This window comes from Vanessa cardui, chromosome 1 (genome assembly GCF_905220365.1).
Source record: "Vanessa cardui chromosome 1, ilVanCard2.1, whole genome shotgun sequence".
Classification (NCBI taxonomy): domain Eukaryota; kingdom Metazoa; phylum Arthropoda; class Insecta; order Lepidoptera; family Nymphalidae; genus Vanessa; species Vanessa cardui.
The window spans coordinates 15,619,257-15,640,406 of NC_061123.1; the positions used below are offsets into that span (position 1 = coordinate 15,619,257).

The 21,150-nt window shown below is 33.2% G+C and overlaps 1 protein-coding gene across 1 annotated transcript; it reads left to right on the plus strand.

The window, feature by feature from the left end:
* The first annotated feature begins 5,019 nt into the window (after window positions 1-5,019).
* On the plus strand, window positions 5,020-19,720 carry LOC124532443 (dynein assembly factor with WDR repeat domains 1). Its single transcript, XM_047107350.1, has 9 exons — window positions 5,020-5,174; window positions 6,774-6,983; window positions 11,001-11,123; window positions 11,832-12,016; window positions 12,861-12,993; window positions 13,414-13,573; window positions 14,572-14,709; window positions 17,525-17,617; window positions 19,482-19,720. The coding sequence occupies exons 1-9, from the start codon at window positions 5,062-5,064 to the stop codon at window positions 19,584-19,586; spliced, it is 1,260 nt and encodes a 419-aa protein (XP_046963306.1). The 5' UTR covers window positions 5,020-5,061; the 3' UTR covers window positions 19,587-19,720.
* Window positions 19,721-21,150: the final 1,430 nt, after the last annotated feature.

Here is a 21,150-nt window from a genome sequence, read left to right on the forward strand (position 1 = left end):
GAAACTTACCTGCTAAGAATGTACAAATTAAATGTCAGTGACGGTTTAATTAGTCACATAAATTAACAACTTTTTAATGGAATAAATCGTAATTATCAAATAATTACCCAAAAAACAAACTTCCATATTTACTATAATAAATCGTAGCTATTTAAAGCTTTATATGACATAGAATACTAGTGTTTTCTCCAACTTACCATACATAAATAAACAGTAAAAGCTTTTCTTAAATTTCAATATTAAAAAATAATAATTTTTAATTAAACAATTCCACATTTCAAATTTTGTTTTTTTTTTTTCAATTAAAATGCGACGGCAGTGTTACCAGCGACTGCTAAAGTGTTAAACCATTAAAGTTTAATATATAAAGTAATTAAAACCATTCTATTATGATTTAGATTAATAACATAAATATAAATAATAATATTTTTGAATTATAAAGTAAATCCAGTGACTTATAATCAATAATTTTACAATTTTAAAAATAAAATAATTAAAAACTAAACACAATAATTAATTATCCTTACATATAAAACCGTATTGAAGCCCTATCGGATACATCGCAACATTTTTGATGTGTGACGATTAAGGAGCTTTGTGCGCTGGGCTTCGTAAGTAATTTTTTAAGTCTTCGTTGCTTACAACACAGTACAGTTTTTTTGTACACATGTACACACATATTATCGATTTAGTCTGATTATATAGTTAGTATGCTTTATCAAAGTAGATTTGTCAATTTATAATATTCATAAGATACCTGTTTTAGCTTAAAATCACGGAGATTCAATTGCCAATAATGCTTTTAATTTTTGTATTGTAAATAATTTTTGTATTGAAATAAATGTGCAGCTCCCAATGATGTTCTAGTAAACAGATATGTCATTAACGCGCAAAAAGTGAAGACTAGAAAACGTCCTAATTGGGACGTTTGCCTTTAGTCGTTTTCATCATAATTATGCCAGTTATAATACGTTATAATACATCATAATTATGTAGTAATACGTTTTGCGTAATTAAAACATCTAGTAATCCCTTTTACTTATTGTTTTTATCAAGCTATCCTTTTTACTTGTAACGAAATTTAAAATAAACGGTCCCCGGTGCGGCACACCTTTTTCTGTTGTTTAGTATGGGTATAACATATCTGTTTATTAGAATATCATTGGCAGCTCCGTAAACTTCCACATTTATTTCTCATGCCATCACTGAGTCGCTAACCGTGGAATCCAACATATTGTCTTATGTGTATGTAATTATATTGTCTTACCCAAGATAATGATTTCGTTCTTATTTAACCATACGTGCTAAGACAAAACCCCACAGATAATTATATGACATATTCAAGTTTTAAAATTAGAATTACCCACTTAAACAGAATATCTCATCGTGTCCATTGCAAATGATAGTCACAATTTTGTTAATTTTTACACACAATGCAAGGTAACAGTCTCGTAAATATGTGTTATTACGAAGTCTCATCGAGACGCGAACAATGCGAAAGATTTTAGCGTCGAATATTGATTTACGTGTACATTTAAAAAAAAAATCTTACAAGAAGCTTTTATGTATTAAATTTAATACCTATGCTGTTGCTAGTTGAGTTTAATTATCTGGAATATTCTGGCCGTAGAATCAAATCATACCTAGTTAAATCACAAAAGTGCATTGTGATCGCAACTGTATCTATATGTACCACAAGTCTGTAGTGGTTCGAAAACAACTCGGAAGAATTGACCTAAATAATTTTTTTTTATGCAAAAGAGCAGGAGGCTCACCTGATGGAAAGCGATCACCACCGCCATGGACATCTGCAACATCGGGGGGCTTGCAGGTGCGATGCCAGCCTTTAAGGAAGGAGTGCTCTCTTTTTTGAAGATTACCAAATCGTATCGGTTCGGAAAAACCGCCGGATAAATCTGGTTCCACAGAGCGGTTGTGCGAGGTAGAATATTTGAAGTGACAGTTGTACTAAACAAACTAAACTTATAAAAATAAATTGTTACAGATTTAAATTCACCAGCATAATCAACAATAATCAAATTAATACATCATGTTTGTACTCATTGAATTATGCATTTGCTTTAGCTGTGACGCACTAAATAATAACATAACTTTTGCATATTAACCCGGCCTTATTAATACAGACGAGGTCAGTCAACTGAAATATTTAACTTACTTTACACATGCTCATCCTCTAAGGGAGAGGCCTTAGCCCATTACATAAAAGGTTGAAATAAAAGCTAAAATACGTTCTAGACAGCGCCAGCCTGTTTGATAGATGTTGCTCGATAAATTTCTTTTTAGTTCTTTATACAACGCATATAGTATGTATATTTTTACTACATGCTTCAATTCGCCGAAGCAAAAACAAAACGTGCATAAATGGTCCATGAGCTGAAAGGCGCTATGTAATCTTAGAATAGAGACAAAATAGAAGTGGCATGTATAATTTCATTATTGTCCTAAATGTCACATTCCACATACCGCCAATGCTACATTACCGATAACGATGACAGGAGCTACAATGTTATCTCTATTGCCTGTTATAACGTCGCGTCGGTTCAATCACTCTTCAACCCAACTAGCACAAAAGTCCTACCACCATGATTATCTAATAAAGAACTTCTACTAACTTCGTTGATAACGGTTTAGAAATCTACAGTTACCCATATCCTACTGGATTTTTCTGTCAAGAACTATTTAACTACACTTCTTAGCTACTCTATACAAATTACTTCATCAGTGAAGTAGAAGAAGAGATGAGTCAGTGAAGAAGATGAAAAAAAGAGACTACATAAATAAATAAAATTTGCTTTAAATTAAATAATAACTAAGTTTCCTAAAAGTGTGATTTAACTATAGACTATAAAAAAACGTATTTTGAACAGTCTATTTAATTTAAATAAGATGTTTTAATTGTTACATAATCAATAATGCCCCAATGATGTCGAGCATCTAGAACGAGTTTTAAACACCTTTACCTCAGGTCACTCTTGGTCCCTTGTAGTTCGATTGCATCTGATACCATTTCCATACTTTTCAGATCCGTGGTGCGGCACCATTCCACCACAGAGTACACGCCGCGGGTTACAAGAACTGGGACACTTCATTGTTTCTAGACAATCTTGAAGGCACTAGGCCTTATAGGAACAGGTTTAGGCTGTAGATATTTATAGACCGTAGAAAGAGGTCTAATATATGGTTTTAACTTTTTATTTATAATCTCACGATGGATACCAGTTCAGACTATTAATTAAACGTGCACATACTGCAATTTATTATTGATAATATTCAGAGTATACATATCGTAATTAAATTTAATTATTTTTTATACTAAAGCTAGGACGTCAGGCTAATGGTAAGTGGTAACTATCATCCATTCTTCAAACGGGAACACAAAAATACTAGGTATTGCTGTGTGACGTATACTAGGTATTGTGTGTGTAGAATACCTGATAAGTGGTTGGTATATACCTAGACTAGCTGGCACAAAACCCTAACACCATGTAGTTATAAGCATTAACAATTAATTGATGCATACTGCTTAAGCCAGAGAAGAATCGGTAAAAGAGTAACAAGATCATTTTATTCCTTGCTCTTCATTAATATTTTCAAAGTTTTTGAATATTTATTTTTCAAAGGTGTGCCAAGAATGTAACTACATATGCTTTTACAAAACCGCAGTACATATTCAAACGTATCCAATAGTACCCATAAATATAATTTGAAAGAATCTTTAATGAAGTTTTATATACTACTTAAACGATATTCGAAAATAACGGACTTTTTAAATTAATTAGGATTCGTTTTCAGCTAATAATTCTTCAGGATATATTTAATAATTAACCTATGTTGTTATTATTAATATTTCTAAAATCCCGCTAATTTTCTATCGGCGTTTCTTCTCAGGTTGTTGAAGGTACATTTGTAAACCGGTGCCAGGTTTTTGATGTTCAATAAACAAGTATGAAGCTTCTAAAATATTGAATAAAGATTTTGACTTAGACTTTGAAATGAAATGGCACAAAAAACATATTTTGCCGTTTGTCTATTAATTCCGATTGCATACCAATATCCGGTAGGTACATCCGCTGTTGTACAACGGACAAAACACATGCAATCGTTTAGCACGATAAATTACCTAAGCTGGAATTAATGACTCAAAACGTTAAACATTTAAGCGTAAATGTGTACATACGTATACTAAAGAAATATTACAGAGCACTTAAAATAAATTAATGATTATTTCCTTCTACTAATCGCCCGCGGCTTCGCTCGTGTTTAAGCGTGTTGGTTGTTATGTATAAGGCAAGAAGTAGCCAATGTTTTTTCTTGGAGTTCAATTTTGCTTCATAACAAATTTCATCAAATTCGGTTCAGCGGTTTGGTCGTGAAACAGCGATAGACTGGCAGAGTCACTTTCACGTTCATATTATTTATTGGTATTTCTTTTTTGTTATTTGTTTAGTTTAACATTACCATTCTTAGTTCGGAATAAATCAATTGAAAAAATGTATCATAATTGACATGTCATTCTATGACAATTATTCTGATTCTCATTAAATGCGGGAAAATCTTTTATCGTAAAGCAATTCGTTGAATGTTCGGAAATCAATTACACGTACTTTTATTAGACATTAATCGCATCCAATAACAAGAGATGCATATACATTAATATTTACGAAGCTATGTAAATAAGTATTTCTCATAATATTTTATAAGGGAAAGGAAATACTTGTTTAAAATTTTGAAGTTTTTTTTATGATATGAGTACAAATAATACTGTATAGTTAGAAATTAGCGTATTGACATTAAAACTCAATGGTTGTTAATTAAAACATTATTTATATAGGTCAACTATTGGCGTATAGGTCAAACACATTGGTTAATATTATCATTGCTAAGCAACGGAAAGGTTGTATCGTTATTCAGGAAGTCGCAGCTGAAACTCCTTCGACTTACCCTTCACCAAGGCGACCGCGTTATTTATAAAATGTCATTTTTTAAATTTCTACACAGTCAATAGCAAAAATGCTATATTAATTTAAAAAAAAGGGAACAATGAAGCTGTTAAAGTTTCACCTCAGATACTACCCTCCGGGTATAGTTCTGGAGTACTTGCAGAAAGGTATCCTTAAAAACAAGGACATCGATCTGCTCGACTTAAACTGCAAGTAAGTTTTAAATCCTCAACATTTTCATCAAAATCATATTTTATTTTATACAAATTGACTTTTCCTAATGATTTAGAATTTTCACTCTGTTACGTTTACATGACACATATACGATGGCACTATATAGATATGTTTGTAGTGAAGCTTGAGAAAGTAGATTATCTCTAGAAAAACCGGCAAAAGATTTCTAGTTACAGGTTTCAAATCAACTAATACAGATATAAAATTCTCGTAATGCAAAAACATGCAATGTACAGTTAATGTTTCTGGTATCAAACCAGTTGAGTTCAGCTTTTCATTTGTAATAAAAAATTAACTATATATTTCATTGATATTTTGGACTTTTTACAATGTTAGTTCCATTTATTGATATAATTTTTCTAATAATATTTTTTTGTTTGAAATAATAATTTGAACGATATTATTCTCATTATTATAGTTATGTAATACGAGATATTTACCATATTTTTATTTGGTGAAGCTCAATATTTCGACATTACGTCTCTCTCTTGTGATCTGTGGTCTCATACATAAAATAGTAAATATCCCGTATTACATAGCTGTAGTAATAAAAATAACCATGTTAATTGAATATATTATTTTCATATACAAGATTTGGGATTGCATTAGAAATTCGCATCCCGAATTTAAGGTTGGGGAAGGGGTAAGGGGGGGTGGTGTAGTACCTACACCACCACTCCCCCCGCGCGGAAATCATTAGTTTTTTTTTTTCAATTTTTTTTTCAAATTTGGAAGGGGAGAGATATAAAATTCCAATTATTGGTATACAATGTGATTTCTGGCGCTGCGCCGGCCGCTGCCGCGGCACGCTCGCTTCGCTCGCTCGGCTTGCGTTTGGTCATAAAATCTAACCTAAACTAACCTATCCTTAGCTACTATAACTATCTACTATTTTTGTTGCCGGAGTGGCTTCGCCACTCCTGTGCCCCTCACAGCTGTTAATTTTGGGTGAAAAATAGAAACAACAATAGGTATATTTTAGAAATTTATAAGAACCATTTATCTTTATATATACTTGACTAAATTTAATAATGCGATAAATGGATCTTTTTTATATTTTATGTTATATTGTATTCTATTATCATGTTCGTAAAATATTCTGGGTGATTATTATTTTCTTTACAAAAGAATCGCTTCACTACAAAATTAAATTAAACTTTTACACGTTTTTTTTACTATAAATTAATATAGTATTTGTTAAAATATAATACAGAAAAAAAGCTAATAAACATAAAAATAATGATTTAAGGTTAAATATAATGTAAAATATCGATCCGTTACACGTAACTTTAAACGCAAATTAAAAAAAAACTATGGGTTTCCGCGGGTTGGGAGTGGTAAATTTCGAGAGAGGGGAACAACCCCTTTAAGAAACAACCCCTACTATCATCAAATTCGGGATGCGAATTTCTAATGCCGACCCCAAGATTTTAAATTAACATGGCTATTTTTATTGCTAATACACTACGAATGTCTTGTTCACGAGACTGAAATATCGAAATATCGAGCTCCACCGAATAAAAATAAAAAACATGGTAAATATACCGAAATTAATAACTTTAGTAATATAATTTTCAGTTCGGATACAAAAGAAATCGCGAGAAATCTTTACAAACGAGAGCGTCTGATCACGGAGGATGTGTGCGAACAGCTGGAACAGTGCCTAGATACGCTGAAGAAGAGGATTGAGCACGAAGGGCCGACGGGCAAGCGGTTCTACATCTACAAAACCTTGCAGACTCATGTACTACCACTGACAAATGTCTGTTTTGACAAAAATGGTACCAGGTATAAAACCAATACATCAAATTTATGATATAAGATTAATGTAGTCTACTTATTACTACTAATTTTAATAATTGTATTAACTAACATGACTTTGTATTTTTTAAATGTTGAAAAAGAATAACTACTGAGTTTCTTGCCGGTTCTTCTCGGTATAATCTACTTTCCAGTTCTTCAGTAGAAATAAAGCTATACGTGGTGGCTCTTTAATACTTATGAGTAAAAATATTAAATATAAAGAACGTAAAGATATTGTGAGCCTTTCTATTGAGCAAACTATTGAAATAGCCTGTGCAGAGCTTGAGCGTGTCATTGTTGTATGCGTATACAGGCCCCCTAGTGGATTATATGAATTATTTGAAAATATGTTGGACAATGTTTTATCGAAATTATCTGTATCTAATAAAGAAATTATAGTTTGTGGAGATTTTAATATAAATTTATTGCATAATTCAACCACAAGTATTAGATTCAGATCTTTGTTAAGTTCATATAATCTGGTAAATCTGTTCTTAGAGCCAACTAGAATAATAGATTCCACAGCAACTTGCATAGATAATATATTTGCTACATACATTCCACAACACAAAATTATTATTAATAACTTAAGTTAATTTTTAATTATATATTAAGTTAAGTTTTAATTTTCATATTAAAAAAGTAAGTCCTTCTGAAAAGATAATGTTTGTTCCTTTGACCACAAGTCGTATTGAGAAGTTTAGAAGTAATATTATGGCTAATCTCCCTCACCTATCTTTTAGTGACAATTCCAATGTCTACTATAACAATTTATTCAAATTAATTAGAAACAATTTTAAATCCATATTCACTTCTAAAACAGTTAATACAAAAAACTTTTTAAAATTCAATGATTGGGCGACAATTGGAATTTATAAAAGTAGGCAACGAATGTATGAGCTTTACAATGAAAGGACATACAATCATAGTGCCACTTTTGCCAATTATGTAAGTAACTATTCAAAATTATTTAAAAAAGTGTGCTTTTTGGCAAAATCTTTAACTATAAAAAATAAAATTAAGAATGCACATGACAAGATAAAAATGACCTGGAAAATTATTAATTGTGAAACTGGTAGAGTTGGCAGTTGCAACTCCGAATTGAGCCTGAATTATAATAGTAAAGTAGTAAATAGTCAAAAGGAAGTTGCTACAGTTTTTGAAAAATTTTTTGCTGACATACCAGTTTTCACGACTAAGTTACTTATTTCTTCTCCTGATGTTGCCGAGTCATTGATGAAAGAAAATGTAAGAGCTTGCAAATCTAACTTTAATTTTACCCTTGTAAACCCCAACGACATAATACGCGCCTTTAAGTCATTAGACATCAAGAAAACGGCTGATTTATGGGGTATTTCTCTAAAGGTGATAAATTCGATTATTGATGTGATTGCACCTTATCTTGCTTTAATATTTAACAGTTGTGTCCAACGTGGTATATTTCCTGACCTGATGAAACATAGTAAAGTTATTCCAATATTTAAATCTGGTAGTTCTTCAGACCCCAACAACTATAGGCCAATTTCAATTCTACCTACCCTGAGCAAAATATTTGAGAAAATAATTCTAAATCAATTATTAGAACACTTTAACAAACATAATCTGCTTCATAGTAAACAATTTGGCTTCACGAGGGGTCGCTCGACTACAGACGCTGGTATCGAGCTTATTAAGAATATCTATGAAGCCTGGGAAGAGTCACGGGATGCCTTAGGGATTTTCTGTGACTTATCCAAAGCCATTGATTGTGTTCAACATGAGACTCTGGTCAGGAAACTTTATCACTAAGGAATTAGAGAATGTGCGCTCGACCTTCTGACTTCCTATCTTAACAATAGAATTCAGAGGGTTGACGTTAAAGGAAAAAGGTCTCCTGGGGTCTCAGTTGGTATGGGGGTCCCTCAGGGATCAATTCTTGGACCTTTTCTGTTTCTCACATATATAAATGACTTGCCCTTTCTTGTTGGGAACAAACATGATATAGTATTGTTTGCTGATGACACCTCCTTAGTTTTTAAAATTAATAGAAAACAGGTACAGTACGAAGACGTAAACAATGCTATAGCTGATATAGTACATTGGTTTAGCGTAAATAATCTTAAACTAAATAATAATAAAACTAAAATTGTGAAATTTAGTACGCCAAATGTACAAAATGTAAAAGCCGATGTACTCATCAATGGGGAATCGATGGATCCAATTGATTCTGCTGAGTTTCTTGGCCTTACTGTTGATGCCAAGTTGCAATGGGGCCCCCATATTGACGGATTGGCGAGTAGACTGAGTTCTGCGGCATTCGCGGTCAAAAAAATTAGATTATGTACCGATGTTGATACGGCTCGCTTAGTATATTTCAGCTACTTTCATAGTATAATGTCATACGGTATTGTGCTGTGGGGCAATGCAGCCGCTATCCATACCATATTTGTGCTACAGAAGAGGGCTATTCGCGCAATCTACAACCTAGGAGCTAAGGAATAAATTTAAAGAAATCAAGATATTGACTGTTGCTTCTCAATATATATTCTCTAATGTTATGTATGTACGAAAAAATATTTATGATTTCATGAGAAAATGTGATACTCATAACATTGGTACAAGGAACAAACACAAACTTGTTACTCCTGTTACTCGACTGCGTAGAGTCAGTAACTCCTTTGTGGGGCAATGTATACGGTTTTACAACAGGATCCCAGAAAGCGTTCAAAATGCCTCTGTTGCCAAATTTAAAAAAATTATTAAGGAACGCTTGTGTGCAAAAGGTTATTATACAATTAATGAGTTTATGATCGATAGCACACCTTGGGAATGATACGATCGCCTCCTGGCTATTTCATCTCATATTAAATTGTTTATTTATATAATACATAAGACAAACAAAAAAAAAAACCCGCTGAGTTTCTTTCGCCGGTTCTTCTCAGGTCAGGGTATTTTCTTTCCGAACCGGTGGTAGTGTTTCAATTGACCATCAATAAGAAAGTGTAATGCTTCTATATTGAATAAAGATATTTGAGTTTGAGTTTGAGTTTGAGTTTCCGAACCGGTGGTAGCTTCACTTAATTGTTAATTGACGATTCAAAAGTGCTTGTAAAAGCCCACTTGAATAAAGATTATTTTGATTTTGATGATATTACCTAACTAACTCTTGGTTTATGCTCATCCGTAAGATTAAGAACCAGGAAATAGTATACAAGAAGGTATATAAATTTCCTAATAACAAAAATTACTTCAATTGATAAAGCAACCTTGCTCTCCACATTAACTATATAATCTAATATTATCTGGTACATATTCATGGTTTCTATGATATTCTATAAACATTACAGACCAACGATGAGAAAATGTCTTGATTCGAAATTGAACCTGCAATCAGCGTCACCGTCGCGAATCAAATATTATGCTCATGACAGATGACGGATGCGTCGCTAAGATATAAATAACTATTACGTATTGCAACATGAGTTGTTATATTAGGCTCACTTTCTAAGCTCATCATCTATTGGGTAGGACCGTGTCGGAAGCTATCATGCATACTTTGCCGTCGCTCCATACTCCATGCGTATACGCATATACGTCGATTATATTCTTTGTTGATAATTATACATATAATATTTTTATAAATGAGTTAGATTTATTTTCCCAACGATAAGTCATATTTATTTCACGTAAACTATATTGGTTATACATTACAAATTCATTAAAAGAGTACTTATGAGAAAAAAAACCTGGAGTTAGGCTCGGGTTCCATCACAGGACACTAATTGTTGTAATGAACAGCACTGTAAATCTGTGTATTTGAAATGAGCAACAATGCGAATTTCTTGTTTCTTCTCGTAGTATTTAATTGTCGACGCTTCAAAAACGCTTCATTGTAAAGTTTACTTGAATAAAATTGCTTAGAAATTCTTTCAATAACCATTAAATTTGACGTTTTTCATCAGCCGGAATTCTCTTGATAACTCATTATTTTTTAATTTATTGGAATACATTTGTCCGTTACAGATGTCTTTCCGGCAGCTACGACAGGACTTGTAAGATATGGGACGTGGAGATCGGCAAGGAGTTGAGGTCTCTGACGGGCCATCAAAACGTGGTGTACTCGGTCGGCTTCAATTTTCCAGCGTGGTATATCAAACGAGATTTATTTAATTTACTTAAAAATTATTTAGTTGAAAATTAATATCACTGGCCCAGTGGTTAGAACGCGTGCATCTTAACCGATGATTGCGGGCTCGTTGCTCGGCGGGGAAGAAAAACATCGTGAGGAAACTTCACGTGTCTAATTTAATAGAAATCCTGCCACATGTGAAACCCATCAACCCGCATTGGAACAGCGTGCGGAATATGCTTCAAACCTTCTTCTTAAAGGGAGAGGATGCCTTAGCAGTTAGAAAATTACAGGATGTTATTGTTCTTGTTATTAAAAATATGCTTTATTTGCAACGCACTAGGTTATGGTATACATTGCATGACTCTTTAAGTAGTTATTTTATTACCACTTAGCATGATGACATAACGACTTTTGTAAATACATTTTAATGTAATAGTTTAATCATTAATATTAGACTATTAATCTATATTAATATTATAAATGTGAAAGTAACCCTGTCTGTCTGTTTGTCTGACGCTCTGTCACTGCAAAACCGCTGAACTGAATTTGACGAAATTTCATATGAAGCAAACTTGAACCCCAAGAAGGGACATAGACTACTTTTTTGCCTAATACATGACAACCAAAACCCTAAAACGAGCGAAGCCGCGGGCGCATACTAGTAATATGATATCGAATGAATTACTAAATCAACAGATTATTCATTTTATGTATTCATCCAGCAATAGAGTGCTAACTGGTTCCTTCGACAAGACAGCGAAGATCTGGGACCCGGAGACAGGTGAATGTCTTGCTACCCTTTGGGGGCACAGTGGAGAGGTAGTGGCCGCTCAGTTCAGCCCCAAGGGGGAGCATGTCGCTACCGGTTCCATGGACCACCTCGCTAAGTTGTATGATGCTGAAACTGGTAAGTGTGTTTAAGAATATTCGACACTAAACAATTAGTAAATTTAAATTAATTTCCATTTATAGCATTTTTTAATTGGGATAAAAACGAAACTAAAGCACATGTCGATATATTTTTTTTACTTAATTAAAGTAAGAAGTCTAAACAATTAGAAAAAAAATAAATGTTAGATGCTTTGACAACTTTAACTAAACAAAAGAAAGTGTTAAGTCCATCTACCCACAAAATCGGCAATGACTTAGTTGCCAACCCTATAGATTAGTGTTGTTTGCATAAAACTTGAAAATTTTTAAACAATAAATTTTATCATATACAACATTGCTCTTATTTTCTATCAGGCACAATTGAAAATATTTTTTATTTCCATTAAACTAAGAATCATAGTCTTATATATATGAGTGAATATATAAATTCGCATCTGAAAAATTATTCCTATTTCAATCATTTTGCTAGAGTAGGATGCGACAAACTTAAGCTTTGGATGACTATGCGTGTATCTAACAACACCATCAACCTATTTCAACCTTATAAATTCCCTGACAAGAGCCAACCACAAAATTAATACCCAAGAAGTTATTCGCCTAGTTGAATGACTGTATTACTACCAAGTCATTTTTCTTGCATTTTACTACTAATTAAGAACCAATATATTATTTAAGTCTATACAAATTACTTACTTTTGTTTTTGTCTAATAAAATATAGACAAATAAATTTTCACATTCAGTATAAAATTTTATACAATTATTGGAGAATATTTTGGAACCATTCTTTAGTTCTCTGGCTCATCCACTCATGACTACTTGTTTAAGAAACGGTTTACCTTGTCTATTATTTACTATCCAGGCGCTGAAGTGAAAACTTACACGGGTCATACAGCAGAGGTGATCGCATTGCAGTTTGACCCAAATGAGGGCCAGCGGCTCATAACTGGTTCCTTTGACGGAACAATATCACTGTGGGATACGAGAGTCCAGGAGTATGTCATAGATTTTCTTTTATCTAGCCCAAACTTATAATTTACCAGAACTTACACGCTCGACGACTAATTATCGTAGCCAAATTATTTCAATCGTGTTATTTTTTCAATTTTTACTGAGCGAAATGTTTATGTTCTATTCGTTCCTAGTTTAAGTCTGGCATCACTTTACTCATAAATAAAGTGCACTGGATTGTGTAATAACTGTTTACTCAGCTTACGTTAAATTTGGGTTAAAACAATATAATTATCATCAGGTCAGCCATTTCGTTCGAAAACGTTTACCTCTTAAAATAAATATAAATATCATCCTAATAGAAAACTTGGTCTGTTTGTAAATCTCAGGATAGACCAGTCTGATTAAATGATAGTTCTCTTAGAAACAATTCTAAGAGAAAAGTTGTTTACTATTTCAAACAGACGCGTCTCGGTGTTACGCGGTCACGAGGGTGAAATTTCGAACGTGCAGTTCAATTGGGATAGTTCGCTGGTCGGCTCTGCGTCCCTGGACGGCAGCGCTCGCCTCTGGGACGCCCGCAACAGCACCTGCCTCGCTACCGTCGCGTCGCACACCGACGAGGTACGCTGACTTACCATCAATTACTGGAATAAATTAGTGATGGGCAAAGAAGTTTCGATAGTTCTAACGTAAGATCAAAATAATTTGCAAAATGCTTTGAAAAATAAACATTAAAATAAACGTGAATTAATTTTACCCTTTTGATTCTTACGTAATAAATATTAAACAAGGGCAGGGAGTCGGTCGCTTCTTATTTTTACTTATATTAGGGGCGGGGAATTAAAATCTAGCAAAAATAGTCTTATGTTATAAATAAATGTTTCCTTATTACCAATTATAAATTCGCTACCTGTAAATATTAAAATATATATATATATATATTATTAGAATCCATGTTACATACATGGATGGCCTTTTATTTGTATGAAATTGTTTAAATAATCTGTTGCAACGCTTGAAGCACGGATATTAACAGGTGAAGTGAAATAAAAGCTTGTTTTTTTATAAAACATATATGTAAGACATATATTTAATCTCGTTACAATAGAGCCTATTTGTCAAGGTATTGGTTAGGTAGTGTTGTCTTAAATTTTCGCGATTATTACACATTTAAATAAAACTAGTTATTACGGATTTTAATCGCGTATATTAATTATTTTGGACATCCCGACGTTCCGAGCACTTTACAGCGTTCGTGATTAAAATCCGTAATAACTAGTTTTATTTAAATATTGGTTAGGTATTGAGTCGAGATGGCCCAGTGGTTAGAACGCGTGCATCTTAACCAATGATTGCGGGTTCAAACCCAGGCAAGCACCGCTGTTTCATGCGCTTAATTTTGTCTAATATAATTAATCTCGAGCTCAGCGGTGAAGGAAAACATCGTGAGGAAACCTGCATGTGGCAAATTCCATAGAAATTCTGCCACATGTGCATTCCACCAACCCGCATTGGAACAGCGTGGGCGAATATGTTCCAAACCTTCTCCTCAAAGGGAGAGGAGGCCTTTAGCCCAGCAGTGGGAATTTACAGGCTGTTGTTGTTGTTTGCTTGTCAAGGTATTAGACATCTGCTTCGACTGGGCGGGTCAGCGCATGGCTACGTCTTCCAGCGACTGCTCGGCGCGCGTGTACGACGTGCGCTCCGACTTCAAGGAGCTCGCCGTGATGCGCGGACACAGGGAGGAAGTCTCGAAGGTAATAATAAATAAATATGAGACAACATCACAAACATTACTCTGATCCCAATGTAAGTAGCTGAAGCACTTGTGTTATGGAAATCAGAAGTAACGACGGTACCACAAACACACAGACCCAAGACAACATAGAAAACTAATGGTAATCTACATCGACTCGGCGGGGAATCGAACCCCGGACCTCAGAGTGGCATACCCATGAAAACCGGTGTACACACCACTCGACCATGGAGCTAATGCACGTAATCATTATAATAGAATACAGGACATAGTTAACACGTGCGTATGTGGTTAGCTAGAGATATCTATGTGTATATTATTAGTAGAAGTACCTTCTAATACTACCGTACCCTTAGTAGGTGGTGTATATTTTGTTGTTTATAAGCAAGTTTACAAGCGAATCGCGAGTGTAATTATAGGCAAAAGGATCATGTTTTTTGTGTTGTTATTTGACGGTGCATTTAAAATGTTAAAAGGGACTCTAATAAATTTCTTACATTCAGTTTAATCTTTTGAAAAGTGCTCAAAGCTTACTTAAAGAAAAATATTTCTGTTTATGATTAAAAATGCCAATAGTTTTCCAAGGTAACTCAATAATTTATTAACTATAGTGGCTCAATTGTCTCCCAAAATTAAATTAAAAAAAAATAGAACTACTATGATATTTTACCGTCATACCGAACCAAGAAATGTCACTTCGAGAAACGAATCATAGTAAATAGTATTTCATCTATCTACCAAAGCAGCTTGAAATTTAAATTAATGCAAGCTGATGCATGCTGAGTCACCATCCGTATCAAATTTATTTTTCCAAACCATTAGCTGACATGCTTATGTCTGCTCCAGGTTCTCTGTGTCAAATTTCATTACGATCGGTTCAATGGCTTAGTCTTAAGGTAGTCTTGATGAAGAGACAGGTAGACAGACTAGACTTTCGCATTTATAGCATAAGATTTAAATCGGAAAATAAATATTTTATTACTTTTCATCACTATTTTTTAAACATATTGCCTTCGGTCACATTCCGGAATTTAAATTTTACTAGGGAACCGGTAAGAAAGTAAGAGTTTTCGAAGTGATTAGTTTCATTATATTACTGATTATTAAATTATGTGTATTTTTTTTTTTTACTAGATTCCCTTTGACTTCTAGCAGATGACGTCTATATTCATCTCTAGTCTATAGTCTGATTTTTGTAACCCGACTCGTTTATAATTTGATTATGTTTCTGGTTGTGTGTTGTGAGCAGAGACAGTGTTCAGGATTGCGATAGTTATAGAGGGATCATTTATCACATCATGAAGCTCTTTGAACGCATGGTCAACTTCTTTCGAGTGTGTATTCTCTGGATACAGACAGCCAGAATTGAGCACCACGGAGGCAATTTTTATCCTTAGAACTTTGATCGAGTCTGCCAATGATAAAAGAAGAAGGGTTTTGACTGTTTGCCTCGTCAATGCAACTGGAGAGCTGGGATTTGTGCCTGAAGCCATTATCGATATTATCAAAGACATGTACTGCAGTTCCATTTCCGTGGTTAGGATATGTTGTTGCTGATACTGAGCCTTATCCGATCACTGTAGGGATCCACCAGGACTCGGCTCTTAGCCCGTTCCTATTCAATATAGTACTAGATGACTCGGCATGCATTCATGGCTGATTCACACTCAGACACTCACTGGCATTATGATATATGCCGATGTCATAACGCCAGTGAGTGACGAGAGACAGCTGGATTTGAAAAACTAAAAGTTTCGACGGCAAAATTTTTACACTAATATTAGTAAAGAAATCAGAAGAACCGTAAAACCGTATTTTTTTATATCCGTATGTACATTATTTATTCTATAATAAATAATGTAATAAATTAGCATCTAGATGTTTTATATCGAATGGCTTGATTGGGTATATTATTTATCATTACATATAAATACGCTGTTAATAATGACAGAAATTTTCAAGTGGTATTTGGTATGTCATCTTAATAATATAATCGTAAAAGTGGTTATGTATTTGTGAATAGTTTTTGCACATCTCTAGCACCATTTGGAAACAGTGTGAACGTATGCAGTTAATGAATAAGAACTATGGGTTGACGAACTTTTATTTAATCAGATGGTAATCGCTAATTAAACAATGACTCGAAACAAGACTACTCATACTCATTCAAAATAGAGTCTGAATCATAGTTAATCGTTATTTTTTGCCAGATATAATGTTAATTATGGCACATATTGATATTATTTAAAAAACCTTTCAAGTTTTTATTTCTTTTAAATGTTTGCTCATAATTATTTAAATTAATTAAAGGTCATTTTTTAACGTAATATAAACCCGAACACTTTTTGTATAAATGTAACTCTAAAAATCATCAATATAATTTAAGAATCACATAAAAAACATTATATATTATTTTTTCCTAATTTTTATGTCAAATGTCATCCCATCCACGTTGTAAAACAAAGGATTGAAAGCGTGAAATTTTGACATTTTCAAAACGAGTTAAATACGCTTTTTAAACAACCCTAGGTATTATTTTTGATTTGACAATGGCATAGGTATGTCATTCCTAGGTTCACTCCTCATTCACCATTCAAAATGGAACACAACACTATTAAGTTTTGTTTTCACGTTTAAGTTTAGCTGAAAAATATCAATAATATTTAGTCATATTTTATCCAAGATTTATCCGCGATTGTTCCCTTTTAAACTTGACGACGTTTTGAAATAAAACAAAAAAGAGTGTTGTTATAAGTATAGTCAACATTTAAAAATTCTCAATCTATTGTATTATTAAAATAGATATTGTCGTGTAGGTTTGCTTCAGTCCAGCAGGCGGCTGTTTGTTGACTGCCTCAGCTGATCGAAGCGCTCGAGTTTGGAACACGACCACGGGCAACTGCGTACAGGTACCTTCATCTGCCAGACTTTGGGGCACAGGTTGTTGCACACACACACAACACAAAGGTGTTTGTTTCACTGCGTATTGGTGGATAAACATTTGTCAGAATATCGGCCACCACATACAAACTGATCCAGTAGATCCAAAAGGTGGATTCTAACACTAAACAACAACAACAGCCTGTAAATTCCCACTGCTGGGCTAAAGGCCTCCTCTCCCTTTGAGAAGAAGGTTTAGAACATATTCCACCACGCTGTTCCAATGCGGGTTGGTGGAATACACATTTGGCAGAATTTCTATGAAATTTGTCGCATGCAGGTTTCCTCAGGATGTTTTCCTTCACCGCTGAGCACGAGATGAATTATAAAGACAAATTAAGCACATGATTCAGCGGTGCTTGCCTGGGTTTAAACCCGCAATCATCGGTTAAGAGCAACTATGCGAGTTTCTTGCCGTTTCTTCTCGCTAGAAGCTGCTTTCCGAAACGGTGGTAGTATTTGATTATTGACGATTCAAAAACGCTTCATTGTGAAGTTTACTTGAATAAAATTGATTTGATTTGATTTGATTTGAAGATGCATGCGTTCTGACCACTGGGCCATTTCAGCTCATTCTTACACTATTGAGTCTTAATGTATTTAATTTGCGTTAACAATTTATCTCGCGCCCTGTAGTCAATTTATAATTATGTATAATTAAGTTTTAAGAAGTAAATAATGGAAGAGCACACTGGTCCGTTGTTGCACAGGCTTATCACAAGAACCAGGCACTCGTTTTTATCTGTAAATATTTTTTTATGAATAAAGGAGATTCTTATTATTATTATATTATTAATTAAAACATCGTGAGGAACGTCAGCACTTATATTAAAAGTCAATCATCATCATCCAAAATTTGCTAAAAGGGTATTTCCCGACAATTTTAAATAATGAATTCTCAAAGAAGCCCTATATATAATCACTATATCCTTTTACTAAGAGCCTAATGCGCGTTTTTTCGAGGTGATTAAGTCGCTCAACTATCTGATAAATCCAAATCAATTTGACACGTTTGAACGCCTTATAATCAAATTGAAACAGCAAATTATAAATATTACCGTTTCAAATTACGTTTTTATTATTTACAAATTTGTTTGATTAATGTGTTTTTAATTTAATTATTATCAGTCAAGCATCACTGAATATTCATGTGCTTTATCTGTGTTTATACTTCATCTCGTGCTCGGCGGTGAAGAAAAACATCATGAGGAAACCTGCATGTGTCTAATTTCATAGAAATTCTGCCACATGTGTATTCTATCGACCCGCATTGGTGGGAAATTTACAGGCTGTTGTTGTTGTATTATTTTTCAATTACAATCAATAGGCATGATGACACATTTTGAAAAACTATCTTATAATGTTCTAAAACATACATCATTTACAATCCATGTCATATTTTTGGTTTCAGTTAATTTTTAGTAGGAAAAAGAGGACATTTTAGTTTTTAGATTTAAAATTCGCTCCAAATCGCAAGCCAGTGTCATGGCGGCGCTAGTGACGTCACAGTTGAGTAGTGCAGTAGCTAGTATAAGTGTATTATCTATGCCACAGAATACACTTGTACTCAAAGATGACGTCATTCGCTGTGACTGGTGTTTAACATATTATGATGACATCAGAAATTCGTAGTTTAACTTTATCGAAATAATTATCAATCCCGCTATTAATGAAACGATAAATAGGTGTTTAGTATTCCATAATACAAGTTTCGTTAAATAAATGCATTTGTTTAGTGATTTTCAATTACTATCATCATGCCTTTTCTTGTGACTTTGTGTGTTATATATATATATATAATTATGTATTTTCTCCGCCAAACCTGTTTACTAGGTGTTATCCGGTCATCAGGGCGAGATATTCTCCTGCGCTTATTCCTACGCAGGAGACGCCATCATCACCGCCTCTAAAGACAACACCTGCAGGATCTGGAGATGACTTGACTGGTGGTTCTGAATGAAGCATACTCAACAATTGATAATAACTTTTGACTAATATTATTACAAATTGACAGTGATTAAATCTCTACTGCAAAATGTTGCTTTATTTTATAGATTGATAATATTGGATGTTTCTTAAGATTTCTACCTGATATAACAATATTAATATTAATATATGAATAAGTTTTCGAAGTATATTAGTCGTTTCATTTCGAGTTTCCAAATTATAAAATTATAGTATATTCAAAATGGCTAGTTCCTCCTTTATACCATTCTCAGTATTTCCATTTAAGAGTAGGTAAGTACACACCAGTTATTCAACTGCCAAAAATTACTTTGTATTTCAATGCCATTTCTGTACGGAAAAGAACAGACTGTCTAGTGATGTACACGATATAAGAAAATTAACACTTCTATTCACTATAAGAACTTCCTGAGAATATTATTTAATTAATGGAATTGAATACGATTCATTTTTAGTCCAATCTGTTGCAAAATCTGTCTGATTAACACATGCGCTAAATTCATAATCTATAAATAATAGCAAACATGTAGACCCAGCTTAAGGTTTGATATTTAGTGAAATTTAAAAAAAAAAATTTTCTAATAAAAAAATATTTAAATAAAAAATATAATGCGGTCATTCAACCCGCGAGAATAAGCTAATATTTACTTTAACGCAGGAACCTAATGTTAACCAAGTTACATTAACATACTTATATATGGGCTCATAAACACATAAATATGATACATCAATCAGTCAGTCAGTCAGTCAGAAACTTAAGATACAACTTATAATATAAATTACAATATATTTCTAAGAACAAAGTATTCAAAACGAAAGTAAAATTATTTGAACAAAATATCGTCAATATTATAGGACTAAAACCTTAATCGAGAGTCGTTAGAGACAGAGGTCAAATGGAGATAACCGAAGTACACTCAAGACGGACTACTTTAGTTTTAGAATAATATTTAAATATCGATAAAAACATCAACACACAAATAAGTTACTTTAGATATATGTATATTCTTTTTTTATAATAAAATGGATTCCCACAAAAATCTGAAAATAATCTTATTATTTGTTGTAAAAACAAAGACGAACGCACATTTACTTTTTATCTCAAAATACTTTCGTTTTCGTGAATTTTTTGCCTATGTTAGTTTGATCTGTCATATCTCCGTTACATTAGTATTGATATACATTTATAAATATCAAAATATACTTTAATAGACTTTTACAAGAACTTTTGCATCGTCATTTAACAAATTATATCAAGTGAAGCTACCACCGGTTCGGGATGCAGATTCTAACTAGAAGAAACTGCAAGAAATAACATATAAAAATATTATTTACCTTTACTATTAATAATGGATTGCATCTTTGTAATCAAGGTATAACTTCTTATCATTAGCCACAAGTATAAATTAGTACTATTACTTACTTTAGCTTTATATTAGCGCATATGTTACGACCCTTTGGTTAATATGTGTACATAACTGCTGACAAATGTATAAGTTATGAAATTTATGATAATTACAGGTCACAGGTGGACAAG